General features: G+C 37.5%; 1 protein-coding gene across 1 annotated transcript in view; it reads right to left on the reverse strand.

The window, feature by feature from the left end:
* Positions 1-19,314, reverse strand: part of PARD3B (par-3 family cell polarity regulator beta) — a 411,926-nt gene that overhangs the window by 379,164 nt on the left and 13,448 nt on the right. Inside the window, exon 2 of the mRNA XM_054381001.1 lies at positions 6,965-7,066. Within this exon, the coding sequence (XP_054236976.1) occupies positions 6,965-7,066 (102 nt within the window). The remainder of the gene's footprint in view (positions 1-6,964; positions 7,067-19,314) is intronic.

Raw genomic sequence — 19,314 nt, forward strand, 5'->3', positions numbered from 1 at the left:
CATACAGGCACTGTGTTATGGCTCTAAATCTACAAAACTGAATGTTCTTTAATAAGCTAAGCAACATTTGACCAGGTGTCTGTTCTTAAAGCTATGAACTTATCTTGAAGCACATTGCTAGACCTGAAGTTTATTACAGGAATCTTTCCAGTAACCAGAAGCACATGATAGTGTAATTGCACACCCTGGAATGTAATACTACACTTAAAAAATGGTTATTTTAATGATTGCACTAATGAGTTCTGAACTTCCAACCTATGTGCATACAGTTTTGTAATTACACAGCTTGAAATCCTCATCAGCAAATCCAAATGCTCCTGAAATCCAAATCATTTTATAATCTTGAATAATGCATAGCACCTCTACAGCAAGAAATTAAAACAAATTTCATAAAAATGCAAAGCTTCATAATCTGCATTCTAAAAGAAACTGCATTACTGAAATAAAGCATTGCTTAGTAAGTACTAATGATGGTGAATTCCACCCCCACCCACTTGGTACTCACAGTTCAGATCCCACTTCAAAAATAAACAGGCTAACTCCTACCAAAATTTCCTTTTTTTTGCATATATATAGAGAGACAGACAGACCAAGAGACACTCACAGCATACCCTACTACACAAGAGTAAAATCAAACACCTGATTCCTAAACTAGCAATGACTCAAAATGGCAGAAACCCTTTTCTTCTTGAAAAGTGTGAAAACGTTGTGAGTTTTATGTTTTTTTAACAGGCTGCAGCTTGACTGGCTTGCATACTATTTCATACAAAACCAAAACTCCGTCTTAGTTCATTCAAAGGGATAGCTAACCAAGGTCTCCAATTTTTCCATAAGAATGTCCTCCATCCCCATTGGCTTTTTTCATTTCTTTTTAAAATACAGGTCAAGCCTAGATAAACCCAGGTTTCTAGCAAGCACTGGTACTGTCCTTTCAAACAAGTTAAAAAGCTTGCGACTCAAGATGAGGGGAAATCCATTACCAAAATCAGTGCAAAAGAACAGATACTTCGTTTTGACCCAAGATTTTCCTGTGTCTCACTTCTCCATATTTTAAGGATAAATGTAGTATTCAAAATATAACCTTTCTAATACTTCCCTTCCTTGTAGATATATGATGCATTGCTCATTACCAGAGATCTGAAGAATGCTTACACTAGGACTTCCTTGACAGAACATGAAGGTTTTATTCACACTAGTGTTTTGTCTTTGTATCTTCATTGCCCAGAACTAGGTATCAATAAAGTAAACAAATACTGTCAGCAGTAACAATCTCATATCCCAATAACACTGATTAAGGGACATTACAAATGAAATCTCTTACTAATTATTTATACAAGGAAGAAACAGAATAAACATAGCAAAGATAACATCACTGTATCATGCTTTTGGAAGTTGTAAACATGTTGCTCAGAATAAAAGTTAAATCCATTTTAATTTTTACCAATTTAAGGTTTGAAGGAAGAATGAATTATTAACTATCATTTTCCTAATCAAATTTTAAGATTTCCACTTCTCTGTTGGTTCTTGTTACAAAACATAAATGCAAAGCTAGAAGCTGTATGGAAGAGTCAGAGGCAAGTATCTCCACATATTCTGGCACAGATCCTAACCACAGCCCAAAAAACGATACTTATAGAAAAACATTAAAACCAAATCAAAGAACAACAGCCCTTACACACCAGCTTTGCCAAATTTCTGCAACACTAGTTCTCCCATCTTGAACATAACAAGCTTTTTGATCTACTAATCCTCATTTTACCTTATTAGCACAAAGGAGTGAAACATAAAAATCAGTTGCCTCTGGACAGCATTTCTCAAACATGGCAATCAAACTTACGGAAGTGTAACTCACATTGTGCCAGAAGCAAAGAGTATCAGAAGTTTGAAGTGTGAATTTCCTGTAAAAAGTTTCACAGTAAAAGCACACACAATACAACAGTCATTTGGCCACTACATTAACCAAATAAATGTCATAAAACATTCACAGAATCACGGAATGTTACAGGTTGGAAGGGACCTCACAAGATCACCTGGTCCAACCCCCCTGCCAGAGCAGGATCACCTAGAGTGGGTGATCCACAGGAGCACATCCAGGCGGGTTTTGAATGTCTCCAGAGACGATGACTCCACAACAAACCTTCTACAGTGCTATGTCACCCTCATAGCGAAAAAGTTTTCCTTATATTCATATGGAACCTCCTATGCTCCTACGCCCTTGTCCTATCATTGGACATCACTGACAAGAGCCTGGCTCTGTCCTCCTGACACTCCTCCTTCACATATATATAAACATTAATGAGGTCACCCCTCAGTCTTATCCAAGCTAAAGAGATCCGAATCCCTCAGCCTTTCCGCATAAAGATGATGTTCCACTCCATCTTTGTGGCTCTGCACTGGACTCTTTCAAGCAATCTCCTGAGGTCTGTCTCGAAGTGAGGGGCCCAGAACTGGACACAATGTTCCAGATGCAGCCTCACAAGAGCAGAGTAGATGGGAAGAAAAAACCTCTCTTGCACTACTAGCCACACTCCTTCTAATACACCCCATGATACCATTGGCCACATGGCTGGCTCATGGTGATTATGTTGTCCACCAGGACTCCCAGTTTCTTTTTCCCTTCACTGCTCTCCAACAGGTCAGTCCCCAACCTATACTAGCCCATGGGGTTGGTTTTTCCCAAGATTCTACACTTGTCTTTATTATACCTCATTAAATTTCACGCAGCCCAACGCTCCAGCCTGTCCAGGTCTCCCTGAATGGCAGCACAGCCTTCAGGTGTTTCAGCCACTCCTCCTCCCAGTTTTGTATCCTCAGCAAACTTGCTGACAGTGCACTCTGTTCCCTCATCCAGGTCGTTCATTAACGTCATTAATATTGAATAGTACTGGTCCCAGTACTGACCCCTGAGGGACTCCACTAGATATAAGCTTCCAGCTAGACTCTGTGCCATAGTCCAAAGCAACACTCACCATCTTTTAGAGAGAGGAAAAAAAAAAAATCTGTAGTTTGGTACAGATTTTACGAAAAGTAGAGCACATGAGCAATAATACACCAATCTGAACTATCCTGTATCTGCTGCACACTTAAAACGTTACCTCAACATTAAATGAAACTAATAATACTAAATTGCTTTCTGTGCTACCAGACATCTCACTTACATGCTTACTCTTTATATCAAAGGGAATTTTAATATCTTTTTTAAAAGTTCTCCAGGGGAAAGTTAAATATTATGCAACGACTTGTAGAGCAGTCTACATAAAAATCTACTGCAACATAGGTAAAAAAATTCTCAGCTGCTCTGCTTTTCCTAAAATTCTACACTCTACAGTCTACTGTTGTAAACAAACTGAAGAGTGCAAAACTGTTCTGCATTCCAGGTAAGAAGTTTGAAAACTCTAGAGAAAATACAAAACAGGTCAGTCACACAGAAGTCTAAGAGTTCAAACCAAAAATTCTCTAACTTAAGTATGCCTAACTTGCAGGGATCCTATATTTGAGAACTAAACCATAGAAAGAGATCTGTAAAGCATGATACTTTCAGGCTCAGTGCTGACCCCTGGAAAGTAATTTAAACAAGCCAGCATCATTACCTCTGCCACTGATTTGCAAGCCTTGACCCTTTTGCTGTATTTTCTCCTCCCCATCCCACTGGATGGGGGCAGAAATAAGCAAGCTGCTGTGTCATGTTTAGTGGCAGTTGGGTGGGTTTAAACCATGACAGAAGTTTAAACTTAACTTTTCCTTTAAGCTAAGCAACTTTTAACATATTAACACAGGCCTTCATTATATTTTGTATCCCCAGTTGTTTGCATTTGGAAAAACAAAACAAAACAAACCCAAACCAACCACCAAACAAATATCAGAGGGAAACCAAGAAGAGTACATTTAGTTCATGCATTTAAGACACGAGCCAAGCCCAGGCTCAAGCGTATGCAATGAAATGAAAGAAAATGTTCTGCACTCATCTTTTGCACAGCACAGCAATTGTCTCAGGTCATTTATAGCTTCAACATACTAAACCCAGACAATTTAACTAGCATGTTTTAATTCAAATGACAGAATTTGGAGGCTTTAATTAATTAGATCCATCATTCAGAGTAAATCAGGACACAAACCACTTGCTAGATAACTCAGTGAAAATACGCTACACTTTAAAACTATTCAACACTAGCTGTGACATTTCATTTGGGCCACAGCTTACTGAGGTGGCAGCAGCAAGAGGGACTCTCATCATGAGAAATTTCCAAAGCACTTTCATGTCACAGGTTACTAAATACAAGTCTACTAATTTAGACCCATTTTATATGCAAATAGAACAAGCCATCCCCTCCAACATACATTGTCAACTATGCTGTCAACAATAATGAATATCATCCACTGTACTGACTATGTGCTGAATTTTTATTAATTTCGTGTTCAAAAGGAAACAATGAAGCTAAAATAAGCAGAGCTCAAAAACACTTCCAATCCCAATAATGGCCACTTTGCATCCCAATATCTTAATTTCACAATGCGGAAACTGGCCATTCCATCTTTTGGCTTTCTCTCAATGACTTCCAGACCACAGCAACACTTGCTGCTTACCTCAAGTAGTTGTGCCTCCTTAAATGTCTGTTGTTAAGGACTGCCAAAAACTTCAGAAATTGCAAATAAATTATATCTGATAGCTCTCTCTGATTCATTGTTTTGTTACCACAATGAAAGAATTTCAATATATTAGCATGCATGTCTTCTTTTGAAAAAACTCCACTAATTTACTGCTATCAAAGTAAGATCTTGAGCAGATTAACTCTTTAAAAAGCATCAGCTAGTCTCCTCTGCCACTAAAGAGGAGCTTGAATGTCACCAGTGCCAAATGCATCTTTTGTTAAAGGCACTGAGGTTAAGTGCAACACTTACTTTTACACAGAAGGACTGATTTCATTGCAGACTGCATTACTGGCTTGAATGTATAGGAAAGGATTATAAGGACAAGCAAGCAACAAAGCTGTGGCCTATTCATTTATCACACATACAGATAATCACAACCATAGAGAATCAGTGTACAGATAAATATACCAAAAATTCTTTCATCTATTTAGTGACCTTAAATATCAAATTAATTATCAGCTCAATTAGATCTAAATATCTCATCCTCTTTTTGTAAAGCTTAAAGGTCTCTTAGTCAATATTCTCAGTGTGCAGAAGCACTGGCAAAGGCTCAAAGCCTAACAGGCCACAACAAAACTATTAAAAATATTTGTAAGCCTTTATGGGGCTGGTTCTTTGTTATCAGCTCAAACCAAACCTTGTCAGTAGGTAGTACGGTCAGCTTACACATGTCATGGTCCAATTCCACTCTCACATGAAAGGATTTTTTACCTCTAACCAGCAGTCCCCTCACATGATCCTCCCCTAGTTTAATCAAAAAACCCCAATTTGTACCTGCAGCTGCTGGTGCTCAGCAAGTCTTACTTATCACAGTTTGATGAAACCTTCTGAAGAAGATAGCTGTGATGCATCATGTGTAACTGAAACATCACAGAAATAGAAATGAGTCTGCTCTACTCCTAAACCACCCCAGACCACTTCAGTAAGATCCCAGTTTTCCAGTGTTTTCTCCTCAGGACAGCCTCAGAAAATAGAGTCTCACCTAGCACAGTTGTAACAGAAGACGCTTAAACCCACAGCTATGCTTGGACTGCACATACACAAACCAGTGATGCCTACCAATAAAGCATAGCAAAGGATTTGGTAACTAATTAAAAAGCTGGATGGTTTATCAAATATTTTACTAACTGCTGTTCATATTTGCCAAAGTTTTCCTGTATCAGTACTTCAACTAGAGGAAATCCTGGCTGGACATGTTAATTTCTAGTAACTGATGAGACCAGTAATACATTTACCTTTAAAGTGTTATCTCAGTTGATGACAACTTATGCTTATGGTGTCATCCTTTATATACTATATTGCTGTGTCAGTGAGCAGAACCCAGTCTTTACTGGGGAAGTCTTGGGGTGTTTTATGTAGACTTTCAGTAAATATGGACAAGCAAGAAACACAAATATGATAAAAAGTACATAACTACAAAACTAGCATTTTTGTTTGCAATATACAATTTCTATTTGTAAATCATCAAGCCTGTGGCACAAAGCTATTTTTCTAAAAGTACATGCATAACTCATATTTAGATCTGCAGTTTCAAGACACTAGATTTTTTTTCCTTCCAATTTTGTGAGGGAAAAATAAAGACAAAAAAACCCACAGAAGTATTATAAATTTTACCCTTCCTTCTCTATGCTGAAATAAGTCACCAATTAGTTTCACAAAACTGACTTTTCCTAATAATTACAAAATAAAATTAAAAGTGGCATCTTTGCAGCTCCCACTTCCCTACCCAGAAAGGACATCTATGTTATGTTAATTGAAAGTTAGAGACTCATAGCTTTTAAAATTAATAACTGGCCTACTTAAGACTCTCAAAAGCAAATCACAGAAACTCCTCCTGAAATTTAACACAGCTGAGACAGCTGTTCTTGTCATTGCAAGACTTGTCCATTTTGTCACACATTCGACCATGGCATTTTAATGATTCAAAAAAAAAAAAAATTCTAAGTGAGCAAAAAGACTATATTTTAAGTGGCATAAAACAACAAAAAAGATGTCTTGCAAAACTCACATTCCTTCACCACTTTATTTTCAAACAGCAATAAAAAGAAACACAAGAACTGTTTGAAAAGATTAAGTCCTAAATCAGCTGCTATGGTCCTCTGATAATCTTCATTGCTTTGGTCATATGGAGGACTTTTCCCCCTTGTGGCTCCACTCCAGAAACGGAGCCATAGCACCTATGGACAAATGTGTTTAATTTAACAATATTTAACACTCCCTTTACCTGCCAGATGTCCAAGAAATGAGAATGTAGAATTAGTTATTTGAAAAGACATATCAAACAGCAAAAGTAGTATTTTCATCCAAGTTCTACCTTATCTTTGTCTTCCACAACATCTGCCAGTACATCATCTGGGTCCAGGATTCCTCCATCTGTGTACTCCAGGTGGTGAATATTTACCCAGGAATCTGGATCCTATAAAACAGATACAAGACTTCTTACCCTCACCTTGCAAGGTTTCAGCACCATTGGACAAAGCAGCTATGTATCCCATTTGCTTCTCACCCATTTCCCTCTTCAGTCCTGAGGTAGGATCTTGAAGCCACCACCAGAAACCAAAACCAAGAAAGAGAATCAAAACTAGAGGCACATCAGGTGACACTTAACTATAGAACACTATGCAAATGATATTTAAAATATGTATTTCTACTTCATTATTATACTTTAGATTAAATAGCAAAAAGTAAGGAGAAATTAAGCTTTTTGTGTGTTACAATAATTTGTATTTGGACCATTGGAGTTATTATTTGCATGCACATATAAATATATATATATATATATATATATGACAGGCAGCACTCTTGACAGTTTGAGGCCAGGAGGGGTGTATAGATACATAAAAAACACCCATCATTTTTTCCTGAGGAGATAGTCAGGCTAATGTGGCAAAACCCAAAACTAATAAAACTAGTTTGTTTTCACAAATAAATGCTCTCAAATTCCAGTGTCACACTGTGTACCATATTAACAGGGATCATATTAGTTTCCCAAAACTAATGCTCTTGTCATATACCATTAACTACTTCACTTCAGTAACTGGGAGCTGAACAGTCGTTCCATTAACCCTGAAGCCAAAAGACTCAAGAGTGTACTGCTCAATAGCAAGTTCTCCTGGACTTGAAATACAAACCAGGGAGCATACACAGTCAAACCATACCAGCTACCTTGTACATGTAACTTCCAAGGGGAACCGGCAAAGTGCTAATTAGGTTTGAATTGTCTATTTCCCACACTACTCTTCCAACAAGTGTGCTGGGGACGTGCAACAAGTTGGGAAAGGACACGACCAGGACAGCTGATCCCAACCAACCACAGGGATATTCTATACCAGATGACACACCATGCTCATCAATAAAAGCTGGGGGAAAGGAAGAAGAGGAAAGGGGGGAGAAGGGGGGCAGAGTTGTGCATGCGGTTTTTTTATTACCAATTAAACTGCCTTTATCTCAGCCCATGAGTTCTCAGCTGTATCCTTACGATTCTCCTCCTCAGCCCACTGGACAAGGATGTGGGATGTGTGAGCAGCCATGTAGGGCTTAGCTGCCTTAGATCAACCCAAAGTCTTCCTAACCCCTTGTGCTTGTTTGAGGGTTAAGTACATCTAAGGTACAGTATGACTCAAAGACAATCACCCAATTAAGCACATTAAAGCGTCTATAATTGTAATATGCCTATTTAATCTGCAATTTACCTCTAAATAGTTATTTCATTTGGCACTGAAACCACTCATTTGTGAAATAGAAAGGCTTATTCATTCTAGGTATCAGGTGTTCAAAATCGCAAAATGATGAAGTGTTGACAACTATTACAGCTCAAAGCTCTATGTTAAAGCCCATGGAAGCATTTTTACCATAACCACAAAATCTAAGATGAAAAGGCATAGAAGAAATGTACCTCTGTGCAAGATGCAAGCATGCTGACTTACATCAAACAAATTACCTAATGCAGAAACCTCCTGAAAGTATCACTTGACCCTACAAATACATCCAGAAAATACTCTCTCAAACTGGAACGCATTGGTAGCTAGAGGTGTTCCTCCTGAATCTTTTAACTAACAACCACAAAAGGTTTCCATAATTAGTAACACTAAAACAGCATACTTGAAAACCATTCCTTTGAATTAGACAAACTTCTGCAGCTAACATTTTTTGCCTGAAGCTGTATTAAAATCTGTTATATGTACTATGCCATTTAAGTGTCCTGTAGACAGAATAAATCTGGGGAGGGGGGAACAATAAACAGCTGATTAGAATACTTTGCTTCTATTTATGATTCAGTATGTGCACCAACCCAGATGAGTCATTGAAAAAGAAACGAAGGAAAAAAGCAGTGTAAAACCTGGACTGTCCCAAAAGAATGCAGTGGATTTGCAGGAAACAAGCTCAAGACACACAGCCACCTTAGACTACATTAAGCTTAACAAATTCCTAACCTTCCCCTTTTACTTTGGGCCACCACAAATACAGTAATTTAATAGTTTTGTTAGCAGTGACATCAAGGGAAAGTAGTCTCTTAAATCAGTCTGAAAGAACAGAAGATGCCACTCCTCAGTCTTTTGGAACAAGTGCAGCCAAGGTTAAGATTCTTTAAAAGAAATGAATGACAATTGACAAAGAAGTACAAGAACTAAAACAGAACAGGATCCACAGTATCCTTAGCAGGAAAATATTTCTTAATAGTGTAGGTACTACTCCCACACACAGTGTGACTCAAGTATGCACAATGGGGAGTCACTATGATCTTTTAATCTCAAGAGATTCTCCAGTACCAGTAACCACCAGACACTACAATAAAACTGAACACTTGCAGTTCAGAAATACAAATCTGAAATCGGCTTCTATTAACTTCTATTAACTCCACCTCTGAAAGTTAAAAAGCAACTACTACACATAAAGAGAGAGAGATGCATGATGAAGCAAACAGTAACTAGTTCCAGACAGCCTTGGTGGAAGAAATTCCCTCTGTACATCACAGAAGTAATAAAAGGTCTTCTGACCAGCAAAATCACTCACTCATTCCAAAGAGATTTCAAAGTCAGAACAATTTTTGTTCTTTGGATGAACTCTAAAGACTAGCACATGCAGGATACAAAGCCTCGTATTAAAAATAAATAAATAATCATATCTACAAAAATCTATATAGGAATTAATTCTGTGCTTATTTAGTCCCACCAAGAGTCCAGACAGCTTCAATAAAACATCGACTAACTTGACATACCAAACAAGCTACTAACTACCACCATATGTAGGAGTTTAATATCTTAACTCACAAATAACATTTCATCCACATGAGTAGAGAATGCACAGTAACAGCAGGAAAAATAACGTGCATACATGTAATATGCCTTACACATTTAGAGCTCAAAGGGAGTACAGTAAGGTCTGTATCACATGAAAATGGTACATCCAAAATAGAATCATCGGAGAAATCAAAACTTTCCTCAGAAAGGGATGGTCTTACTTGAAGTTTCTTAGGTTTTAGTAAATGCAACAATTGCAAAGAACACCAAGAACACTTCCAGTTTCCATACATTCTAAAGCTGATAGGCAGGAGATTGCATTTCCAGAGTAACTTTAGCAAGTGTATCACTGGAGCTCTTGCAAAATAGACAGCTTTTTTGCTTCTACAATATCTTCTGGAAGGTCTGAAAGTCAGAACCCAGTAACATCAATAAGAGGTGACGGATTGTTGCAATTTAATACGGGTGAAGGGTTGATCCCAGATTCCTTACCTGTTGAAGGTAGAAAATGCTGGATTTTTAAGTCTTCCCAGAATCACCACTGGAAGTTCCCATGTTCAAAAAGAAAGAATTTGTTTTGAAAAACAAATGATGAGTCTCTTGCAAAACTTAAACACTAAGGGTGGCCTAAAAACTCTGGATAACATTGGAGTATGGTTACTGTCTATCTGTGCTTCTAAACACCCTCCTGTTAGCAGGGTCATTTAAGAGAAAACACATGTGCATGCTTTCTTCCAAACCATTCCAAAAAGATTCTAACAGTGTAAGTGGGGAGAAGTTCTCTTACAGCTCAGTATGCAGAAGTTTAGCTGAGGTATGCAACAGAAATAGCTAAATATGTAAAGGAAAAGCATGAATAAGTTACCTGGTATAATTGATACCAACACTTCCCAAATGAATATTGAACAGTTACTCTAATGTGCATTTTACCTTAGGGCTGCAAGTCATGTTTGTGTTTAACATCAAGCCACTTAAAGCTGTTTATCATCATTTCCTTTATGTGTGGGAGAACACTGTAGGAATTACTAAGCAAATATTTACCAAATGTTAAATTAAAGCCAGGTCACATGAATGCACAAGTGCAATATAGGCAGAAAAGTGACATCAATTTTAAAAAGTGATTTTGACATTCATGTTGTCACAGAATCCTAACTTAACTGTGCCACCTAATGCAACATCTTCCGTGTTCAAATAGTCTAAAACAGGCTCAATAATTCTTCTATGCATTTATTTTCAAACACATGCAAGTGAAAGACTTGTTAGCCTGTAATTAAATGGCACTCCCATTCATTTTAAGTTTTACAGATATAGATACATATTTTGAAGGTGTCAAAATCTTGGAGTTCCATCTTGATTCCTTCTGTTTCAAATTCAAATAGGAAAGTCAGTCTACTTTTCTGAAAACTGAAGCAACATACTTTTATAAATGTTAGTTATACAGTGTATTTCAGGCTGCTAATGAGCAAGAGAATGCTAAGTTTAAACCCATTTCAGCAGGCCCATCAATAAAATAAGCAACACTACTTAACGATTATGCAATTAATTATTGTTTGGTGCTGCTGTTTGTTCTGTGCAGACAGCACACAAACGCAATCCCTATCCTGGAATTTTTAGTTTTAATACGGCAAAGATAGGATGCATTGAAACATTCAGAAATAGGAATGATTTAGTAGGAGTACTCCCACAATTATTTCTTAGGCTTGTATTTTAGAAATATCTCCACATTATTCCTTCAATAGATCAAAGAGACTTTGGGGAAATATTGTGTGAAAAAGGGTGTGTTTAAAAACCAGAAATCACATACCGCTGGTCCACATCCACAGCAACAGCACAAATGCTCGGTCTAAGTTAGGCGATGGATTGGACTCTGGGCTATGTTGTTTTTTGTCATTTAGATAGTGTAAAAGTAATATTGAAAAACCCACAATCACAACGTATTTCCTGATTAATTGGATATTTTGATATTAAAAGAGGTGGGATATTTTAGGTTAAATGCACTTGCAGTCCAGAAAGCAAATCAAATCCTGGGCTGCATCAAAAGTGTGGCCAGCAGGTTAAGGGAGAAGATTCTCCCCCTCTACTCTGCTCTTGTGAGACCTCACCTGGAGTACTGTTTCCAGCTCAAGGACACAGACCTTTTAGAGGGGGTCCAGAGGAGGGTCACAAAGATGATCAGAGGGTGGGAGCACCTTTCCTATGAAGAGAGGCTGAGAGAGTTGTGAGTTCTTCAGCCTGGAGAAGAGAAGGCCCTGGGGAGACCTTATAGCAGCCTTCCAGTATTTGCAGGGGGCCTGCAGGATAGCCAAAGAGGGATTTCTTACAAAGTCATGTAGTGAAAGGACAATAGATAATGTCTTCAAACTAGAAGAAGATAGATTTAGATTAGACATTAGGAAGCAAATCTTCCCCATGAGGACAGTGAGGTACCCTCACCTCTTCTTCTCTGGAAACAGATAGATTTGCACTACACATTAGGAGGAAATTCTTTACAATAGGCACTGGAACAGGTTGCCCAGTGAACCTGTGGAGGCTCCAGCCCTGGAAGTGTTCAAAGCCAGGTTGGATGGGGCCTTAAGCAACCTGGTCTAGTAGCTGGCCCTGCCCATAGCAGAAGGGTTGGAACTAGATGACCTTTCTAACCCAAGGCCCAAATAATTCTGTGAAGATCAGTGAGAGAGAGACATTAGTTTTAGATTGTATATTGCAATGATATCTATTACCTCCCAATGTATAAGAAGCATTTAATGATTTCTGTAAGCATTCTAAGTCAACATGATTTTCATTATCTGTAGTCAAATAGCAATGAGTATTAGTTATTCTCAAACCACACTTGCAGAGCTCAGCACAAAAAAGGAGTCGGAGAAGAACAGATGGATAAGATTTGTCACAGCCTCAATCTTTATCTCTAAATCCTTCTCAAAATCACTGAATTAGAACAGCCTCTACCATTTTTTTGTTTGTTTACCATAACCACTTCTAAATAAGCCTGAAGTGGTACTTCTAGTCAGACAGCATTTCAGCTGCCAGCAACTGGGCTGCCATCACCAGCTATAGTAGAGATGGAGCTCATGTTTTACAGTACAATGAACAGTGAGTTCCTGAAACCAACAGCTGATCAGGAAGCAAGTGTTTGTGTACTACCTGCTATCACTATTGGTTGTTAAAGATGCCTCAATCACAGCAGAGGAATTTCTCAAGAATGACTGAGAGCTGAATGATTAGATGTCAACAACAACACAAGGTACAAACACTGGAACATCCTTACAGCCTAAAATAAACTAATAAAAATGTATCACACCCCATCTTCCTAGCAGGCAAAGAGGTATGTTCATACATGAGAAGACAGTTGAAGTAGCAGAACTGTATCATTTCTGTAACAATATTGTATGCTGCAGAGATGATATTTTTATGGAATGAAAGCAAACACAAGAAGGCTCTGTAAAAACCAAAGACAAACAGCATTCTGCACCAGAGATTAAGTCTGTACCACACAACTACTGAATTTCATAGATCCTAGCACTGACCATATCCAAAGTAAGTTTTCCCATATGAAGGCAATCAAGTATAAATTAGGTCTTTTCATAAACTTTGAAAAATAAGAGGGAAAACCTCAGGAAGGTTCCAGAGCTTAGCTTGCATTACAGTACAACAGTGTAAGTTAGAAACCCACATTTCTAGGCTTCACCACTGAAAAGAAATTATTACATGGAACTAATTAGTCTTTATAGCTCTATCGTTCAACTGAATAAAAGAAGTGGAAATGTTTTAAGATGCTAAAGAGAAGATAAAAACTTTTATTATTATACCAGCTGAAGTGACACAGTCTCTCATCAGCAATGTTCAAGAGAAAGATCTACATTGAGTTCAAAGACAGAAATTAAGGTAAGGGCAAAGGACAGAAGGTAGGCTGCTCAGAAAGAATTGCATTTAGTATCCAGCAATAAACCACAGAAAAAACAGAAGGCCATACACTAGAAATAGTCCTAGAAAGATGACCATAAAAGGTGCTTCCTAATCTGCCTTCTACATAAAACAAAGGACTATAAAAATAAAGTTACTTCCAAGCAATCAAATTTCTGAATACACACAACGTTCTTCACGTTTAACAGTAAATTTAGCAAGGCTGACCAAACAAGCTCTCAGCCCCCTACCAAAATACAACTTCACCTTCCTTTCCATAGCAATCACAAATAACATGGTTATTTTTATTTCAGCTGATACAGATACAGACATGTGGCCCTTTAAGTTAGCAGGTGAAGCATGCTAGAAGTTTTTTAAAACTTGTAACATTGACAGTGACAATTTTTTGCATCTTTCAGCTTCCTACCAGAAAGGCAGCTGTCAACTAAGAGATCCACCTCACTTGTAACACATAACTCAGCAAGAGCTGCTCTCTCCTATTTCCTTTCTGCAACAAGAGGTCCAATTAAACAACTACTTGAGTAAATGCTTTTGAAGGCTGCATCACAACTCCAGCGTATTTAACTATGTAGCTGAAATAATCACAAAGTTCTTACATGTTTCATCAGGCTAAGACAGGGCACTCCTGCCTGCTACACCAGGGGCTCTGAAAGTGAGATTTTGCCTAATAGTAACTTAAGCAATATTAATTATACCAAGAAAATTAAAAGAACACTGGGTTACAACATAACTGTTGAGCATGATATCATCCTGAAAACACTATCAGCTAATGCCTAAAATTTCTCCATAGTAAACCTCTCTTATTAATTCACATGCAACAGTTAGAGTGTAGCTGTTTCCAAGTCCAAGTCAAAGCAAACAACAAATGTAAGATGTAAGTAACTTCGTGAACGAGAAACATACAATAAATGAAGTAACTGAAGGGCCCTTACACCAGTATGTTTGAGGAGAAAAAAAGTTACCAACAAATGAGCATCAAATACCACCTTTCACAAAGATTATAAGCATCAACCATTAAAAAAAAAAAAAATCAAAAAATTAAAACTTTTTGACATGGGTGTTTAGTGGAGAAGGACATGTTTGATCATTTTGTGCCTGATTTATGTCAGATTGTGTCCCAACTTCCAATAAGGAAATAAAATGAGAGATCATAGGAAGTAAAGCCAGTCCAAAGAATATATCCATAATGCTTTGTTTCTAGGCAAAGCACACATTTTGATTTTCAGAGAGGTTAAGAAGTTTTCTTCACACAGCAAGACAACATAGAGAAGAATTTTACTCCTCATAGCAGCAGTAAATTAAACATTTAAATCTGAGCTGAAGCAAAGATATTTCTTCTAGAAAAATGCAATTTGCCCTATTACTCACAAGATCTGCTTTTAGACTATAGCATGGGAAGTTAGTCCATGTAAATGAACTTTTTTTTTTAACATATTAAAAATTCTTCATTTATGTATTTTTATACACACACTGGATTTGTTTAGGTTCAGCTACTTAATCTTTCAAGACATAATTATGGAAACTTTTGCTTCCCCCAGTTTTTTTAAAATTATCATCAGATAGCCAAATGCTGCAATTATGAAGTAGGAAAGAAGCCCTGGGGAGGAAAAAAAAACAAAAAAAAAAAACCACAAAAAAAACAAAAAACAAAACCAAAAACCACAAAAACCCCAAACCCTCAACCCAACACACAAACAAAACCACAAACCACACAGCTTTACATAAGGTCACTTTAAATACCCCATTTTAAAAGTTTCTGTCTTTGAAGGTGCTGAAAACCTGATGTCAAAATGGGGACTCTAATCAGGTCAGGTCAATACAGAAGCAGATTTATCTTTGTCACTAAGGTCAATTTTACCTCAACGCATCTGCAGTTTTTGTGAAGTCTGCTCATACTACCCTGCTGCCTCTTAAGGATCAGAGTGGAAAGAGCAAAACTAACAAATACAACTGAACAATTCATGTGTAAAGCTGGTGGAGTACCAGACTTGTGACAGAAAAACTGTTACCATCCGGGGAAGGGCAAAAAATTCTTCGCTTGTTTTCCTTCGAAGTTAAGGGGACTACTGAGTGAAGACAGATACAGCCAACAACCAGAAAGCAGTTTCCTTTTGGAATGAGACTAAGACAGCCCAAGCACAGCTCACTATCAGCTTTATATTTAACATGCTAAATGGTCCAACAAGTCACTATTCAATCCCTAGTTACATTTCTAGATCTTTAGCCATCTTCAAATTGTAATGCTCTGAAAAATTAATAGGACTAGGTACTCATATGACAACAAGTCAAAACACAACAGCCAGGACTGATAACCACTTCTTTCCATCTCCTTCACCTATCCTCTTCATATTCCCATACACAAAATTTCATTTTGGATTAATAAAATTCATCCTTCTCCTAATATTTTTCTTCCTCTTTCCTTTTCTGATTAATTTTCATGTAAATTAACAGATTCTGGTTTTCCTGAGTAGATGGAAAAAATGTTTACAAGTTATAATAGCTACCCTCCTTACAGCAAGGCAGGCTTAAATATCAGAAAGGTTCCATCTTGGACAGTCTCTCAAGGTGAGGATGCTTGCTACAAGCAATCTGACATACAAGTTATACACACTCCACCATAACTTCAGTTCTGCTTTTTAAAAAGGTCCTAGTTCACATTTTAAGATAATGATCCTACTTTGAGCTCCTGGAAGACAAACAGTAAGACACAAAACACACTTAAAGCTCTTGAGAGGTTATAAATCATGGAAAAGGGACAGTTTCCTCTGCCTGAGTCACTTGGCATCTGCATACTGTAGGTCAGAGCAGAATGGAAGGACAGTGAGTATCTTCTGTTGCTCAGAAACAGCATGTGCAAAGAGGGACTAGAATATTTATTTGGTTTTAGCCATTTTAAATGATTATGCTTTGAAAAATTAATAGGACTATGTACTAATAAATAGAAAGGTTTTAATTTTTCACAAGGCAGGGAAGATAGTTACTAATTTCCCCTAGTGAACTCTACTTTCACTAAAGAGCAGAAGAGCACATTGGTTTATCCTGACAGTTAAATATGCAAGGCGAAAAAGTACTGAACACCAGGCTCTCAGTTCAAGATACAAATGGAAGAATGCAAGTGTAAGCTGATCTTAAATTATAAACTGGCAATATCCTTTGGCTTATCAAGCCCATTAGACTAGACTGCTTACCCAAGATAGAAACACAAAAGACTTTCATATCCCAAGTTTTCCATGTCAAATACTACCTACAATATTCAGAGTCATATTGCTACGCTGTTAAGCAGACTGCTACACAGATACAGGTACCTGGCAAATAATTAGCACTGAATCTGGCTTTTTGTTTGATATCTGAAGGTAACACTGGGAGGTTGAGGGACCAGTCATGGGTTCTTAAAATCCAATTTAAAAGTGAGCACACAGAACTATAAGCTAATTCTTAAAATGGCCTCCCATTTTTCACACAGAAATGAAGAAAAAGATTAAGAAAACAAGTAAGGCATATGCATTTGAAAACCAAAGCACAGGTTAGATGACAAAACAACATTGTTATTTTGCCAACAAAAACTAGTAGATACCTTGAATTCACACCACCCAATACCACTACATGTAGTAAAAATTCACACAACTCAGTTTGTAACAAACTCAGCACTGAAGTATATCGGATCTTGAACAACAAATGATAAATGGCTCAGCATCTACAATAAGAGCAGCCACCACTTCAGTACTGCATCTAGAAACTATCTATTTTATTTACAACTGCTTGGGCCCTCCCTTGATAAAATGATTAATGTATTTGCAGCTGACACTGCTTATCAGAAGCAGCTGGGAGTTTCAAAGGTGACAGAGTAACAGCAGTCTCCCAACTCACAAAAAACAGAATATGAATGCCTGTGGGATGATGCAGATCAGGTATGCTGAAATCCTGTAAAACCTTATAATATAAACTGAACTTTAGACAAAGCTCAAGACAAAAAAAAAAAGCCTGAAAGTTAAAAATGTAATACTGGCAAATATTTTCACAATATTACATAGTAGGCATTATTATGTAATCTCTTACATTGTTATACTAATATTTATATTACCGCAGTACAATATTGTTAAGTTTCATTCTTTGACTTCTGAGATACAGCAAACACCTGGTGAATAGCTCAAATGACCCCTAACTCTAATTGTATTGGCAGAACCAAGTGATGGAACAGCATGAAACCCAAACAAGGACAATTCTTTCACTCCTGAAATAAACTTCCACCTTTACCTCAATGAAAATGTAGAACTTGCCAAAATTAACACATCATCATGTATGCCTAACCACATCTCATTAAGTGGATTTTGGCCAGACAGAAGACAACAAAGAAGAAAATTGGTTATTCACTCTTTCATTGAGAATGAATACCACTAGTGTACAGAAGAGTTTCCCCCACCCCTTATCCTGAAACACAAAAATAATTGTTTTCCCCTGTTTCATTAAGTACCTTCAAGAAAACGGAATCACAAGAGTTGGGAAGGAATAGCTTCAGAAATTTAAAGGAAAAGAGAAGGCAGCAAAGAAAAATAAATCATCTGTTTGTTAGCTGTTCTACAGTAAGTGGAGCATTCAGCCCAAATACAGAAGATGACACCCCGGGTACATGTTCCAGATACTGTTCTATAACAGCTTTTAGCAATGCTCTGATCAGGAATCTTTTTCAGGAGCTTGCAGAATGGCCACATGGCAACCATCCTTGCGCAATTTTAATCCAGTCAGTACAACTCTACAAGAAACTTCAAATGAAAACAACAGCTGATAAGCAAACTCGATTAAATGCTGTATTTGCATATATTTTACAACAGTCCTTAGATGCCATTACAACCTTTAGTTTCATCTGCAGTTTGAAGCTCACACACGCAGGTCCAATTTAGCTACCTCATTCATTCTCTTTGGGCTCCACAACTGTATTCATGTACATTGGCTTCACGTATTACCCCATGCTCAAGCACCTACCGAAGTAAGACTTCACTGCAAAACTAAACAAAGACTTGATGGAAATGCCTATGGCAAACAGAACATAGCTATTACTCTCAAGAATGCTAAAGGTTAACGAGGTACAGGAATGCTTTATCACAATGCCCTGTCAGTAGTGCAGTGTTGCATGTTCCTGTATAATGTTACCCTCTCATTTATAGGGATGATTAGATCTCAGTTGTCAACTCACACAAACATTGGTAGAGAGTCGGTAAGTTCAGTCACAAGATGCTGAAGGATTTTCAGCAAAGTAATTGGATCGACTTTCATTTAAATTTGTCATTACATGCCATGCCTCAAAGAAAACAAGCACACGAAATGAAGCAGTTCCTTCTCTTTTTAAAATGGCTACTAAGTAAGGAAATAGCCATTTGCAGTTAACAGAGGAAAAAAAAATAATACCACAATTCTCTGGTATAATGGTCACATAAAAGAAGTGATTTAGCCTTCTAGGAGAACCTGCCACAGCTTTGGCTGCAGTATTAGAGGTATCTCTCACAAT

The sequence above is a fragment of the Indicator indicator genome, chromosome 5 (assembly GCF_027791375.1).
Source record: "Indicator indicator isolate 239-I01 chromosome 5, UM_Iind_1.1, whole genome shotgun sequence".
NCBI lineage: Eukaryota > Metazoa > Chordata > Aves > Piciformes > Indicatoridae > Indicator > Indicator indicator.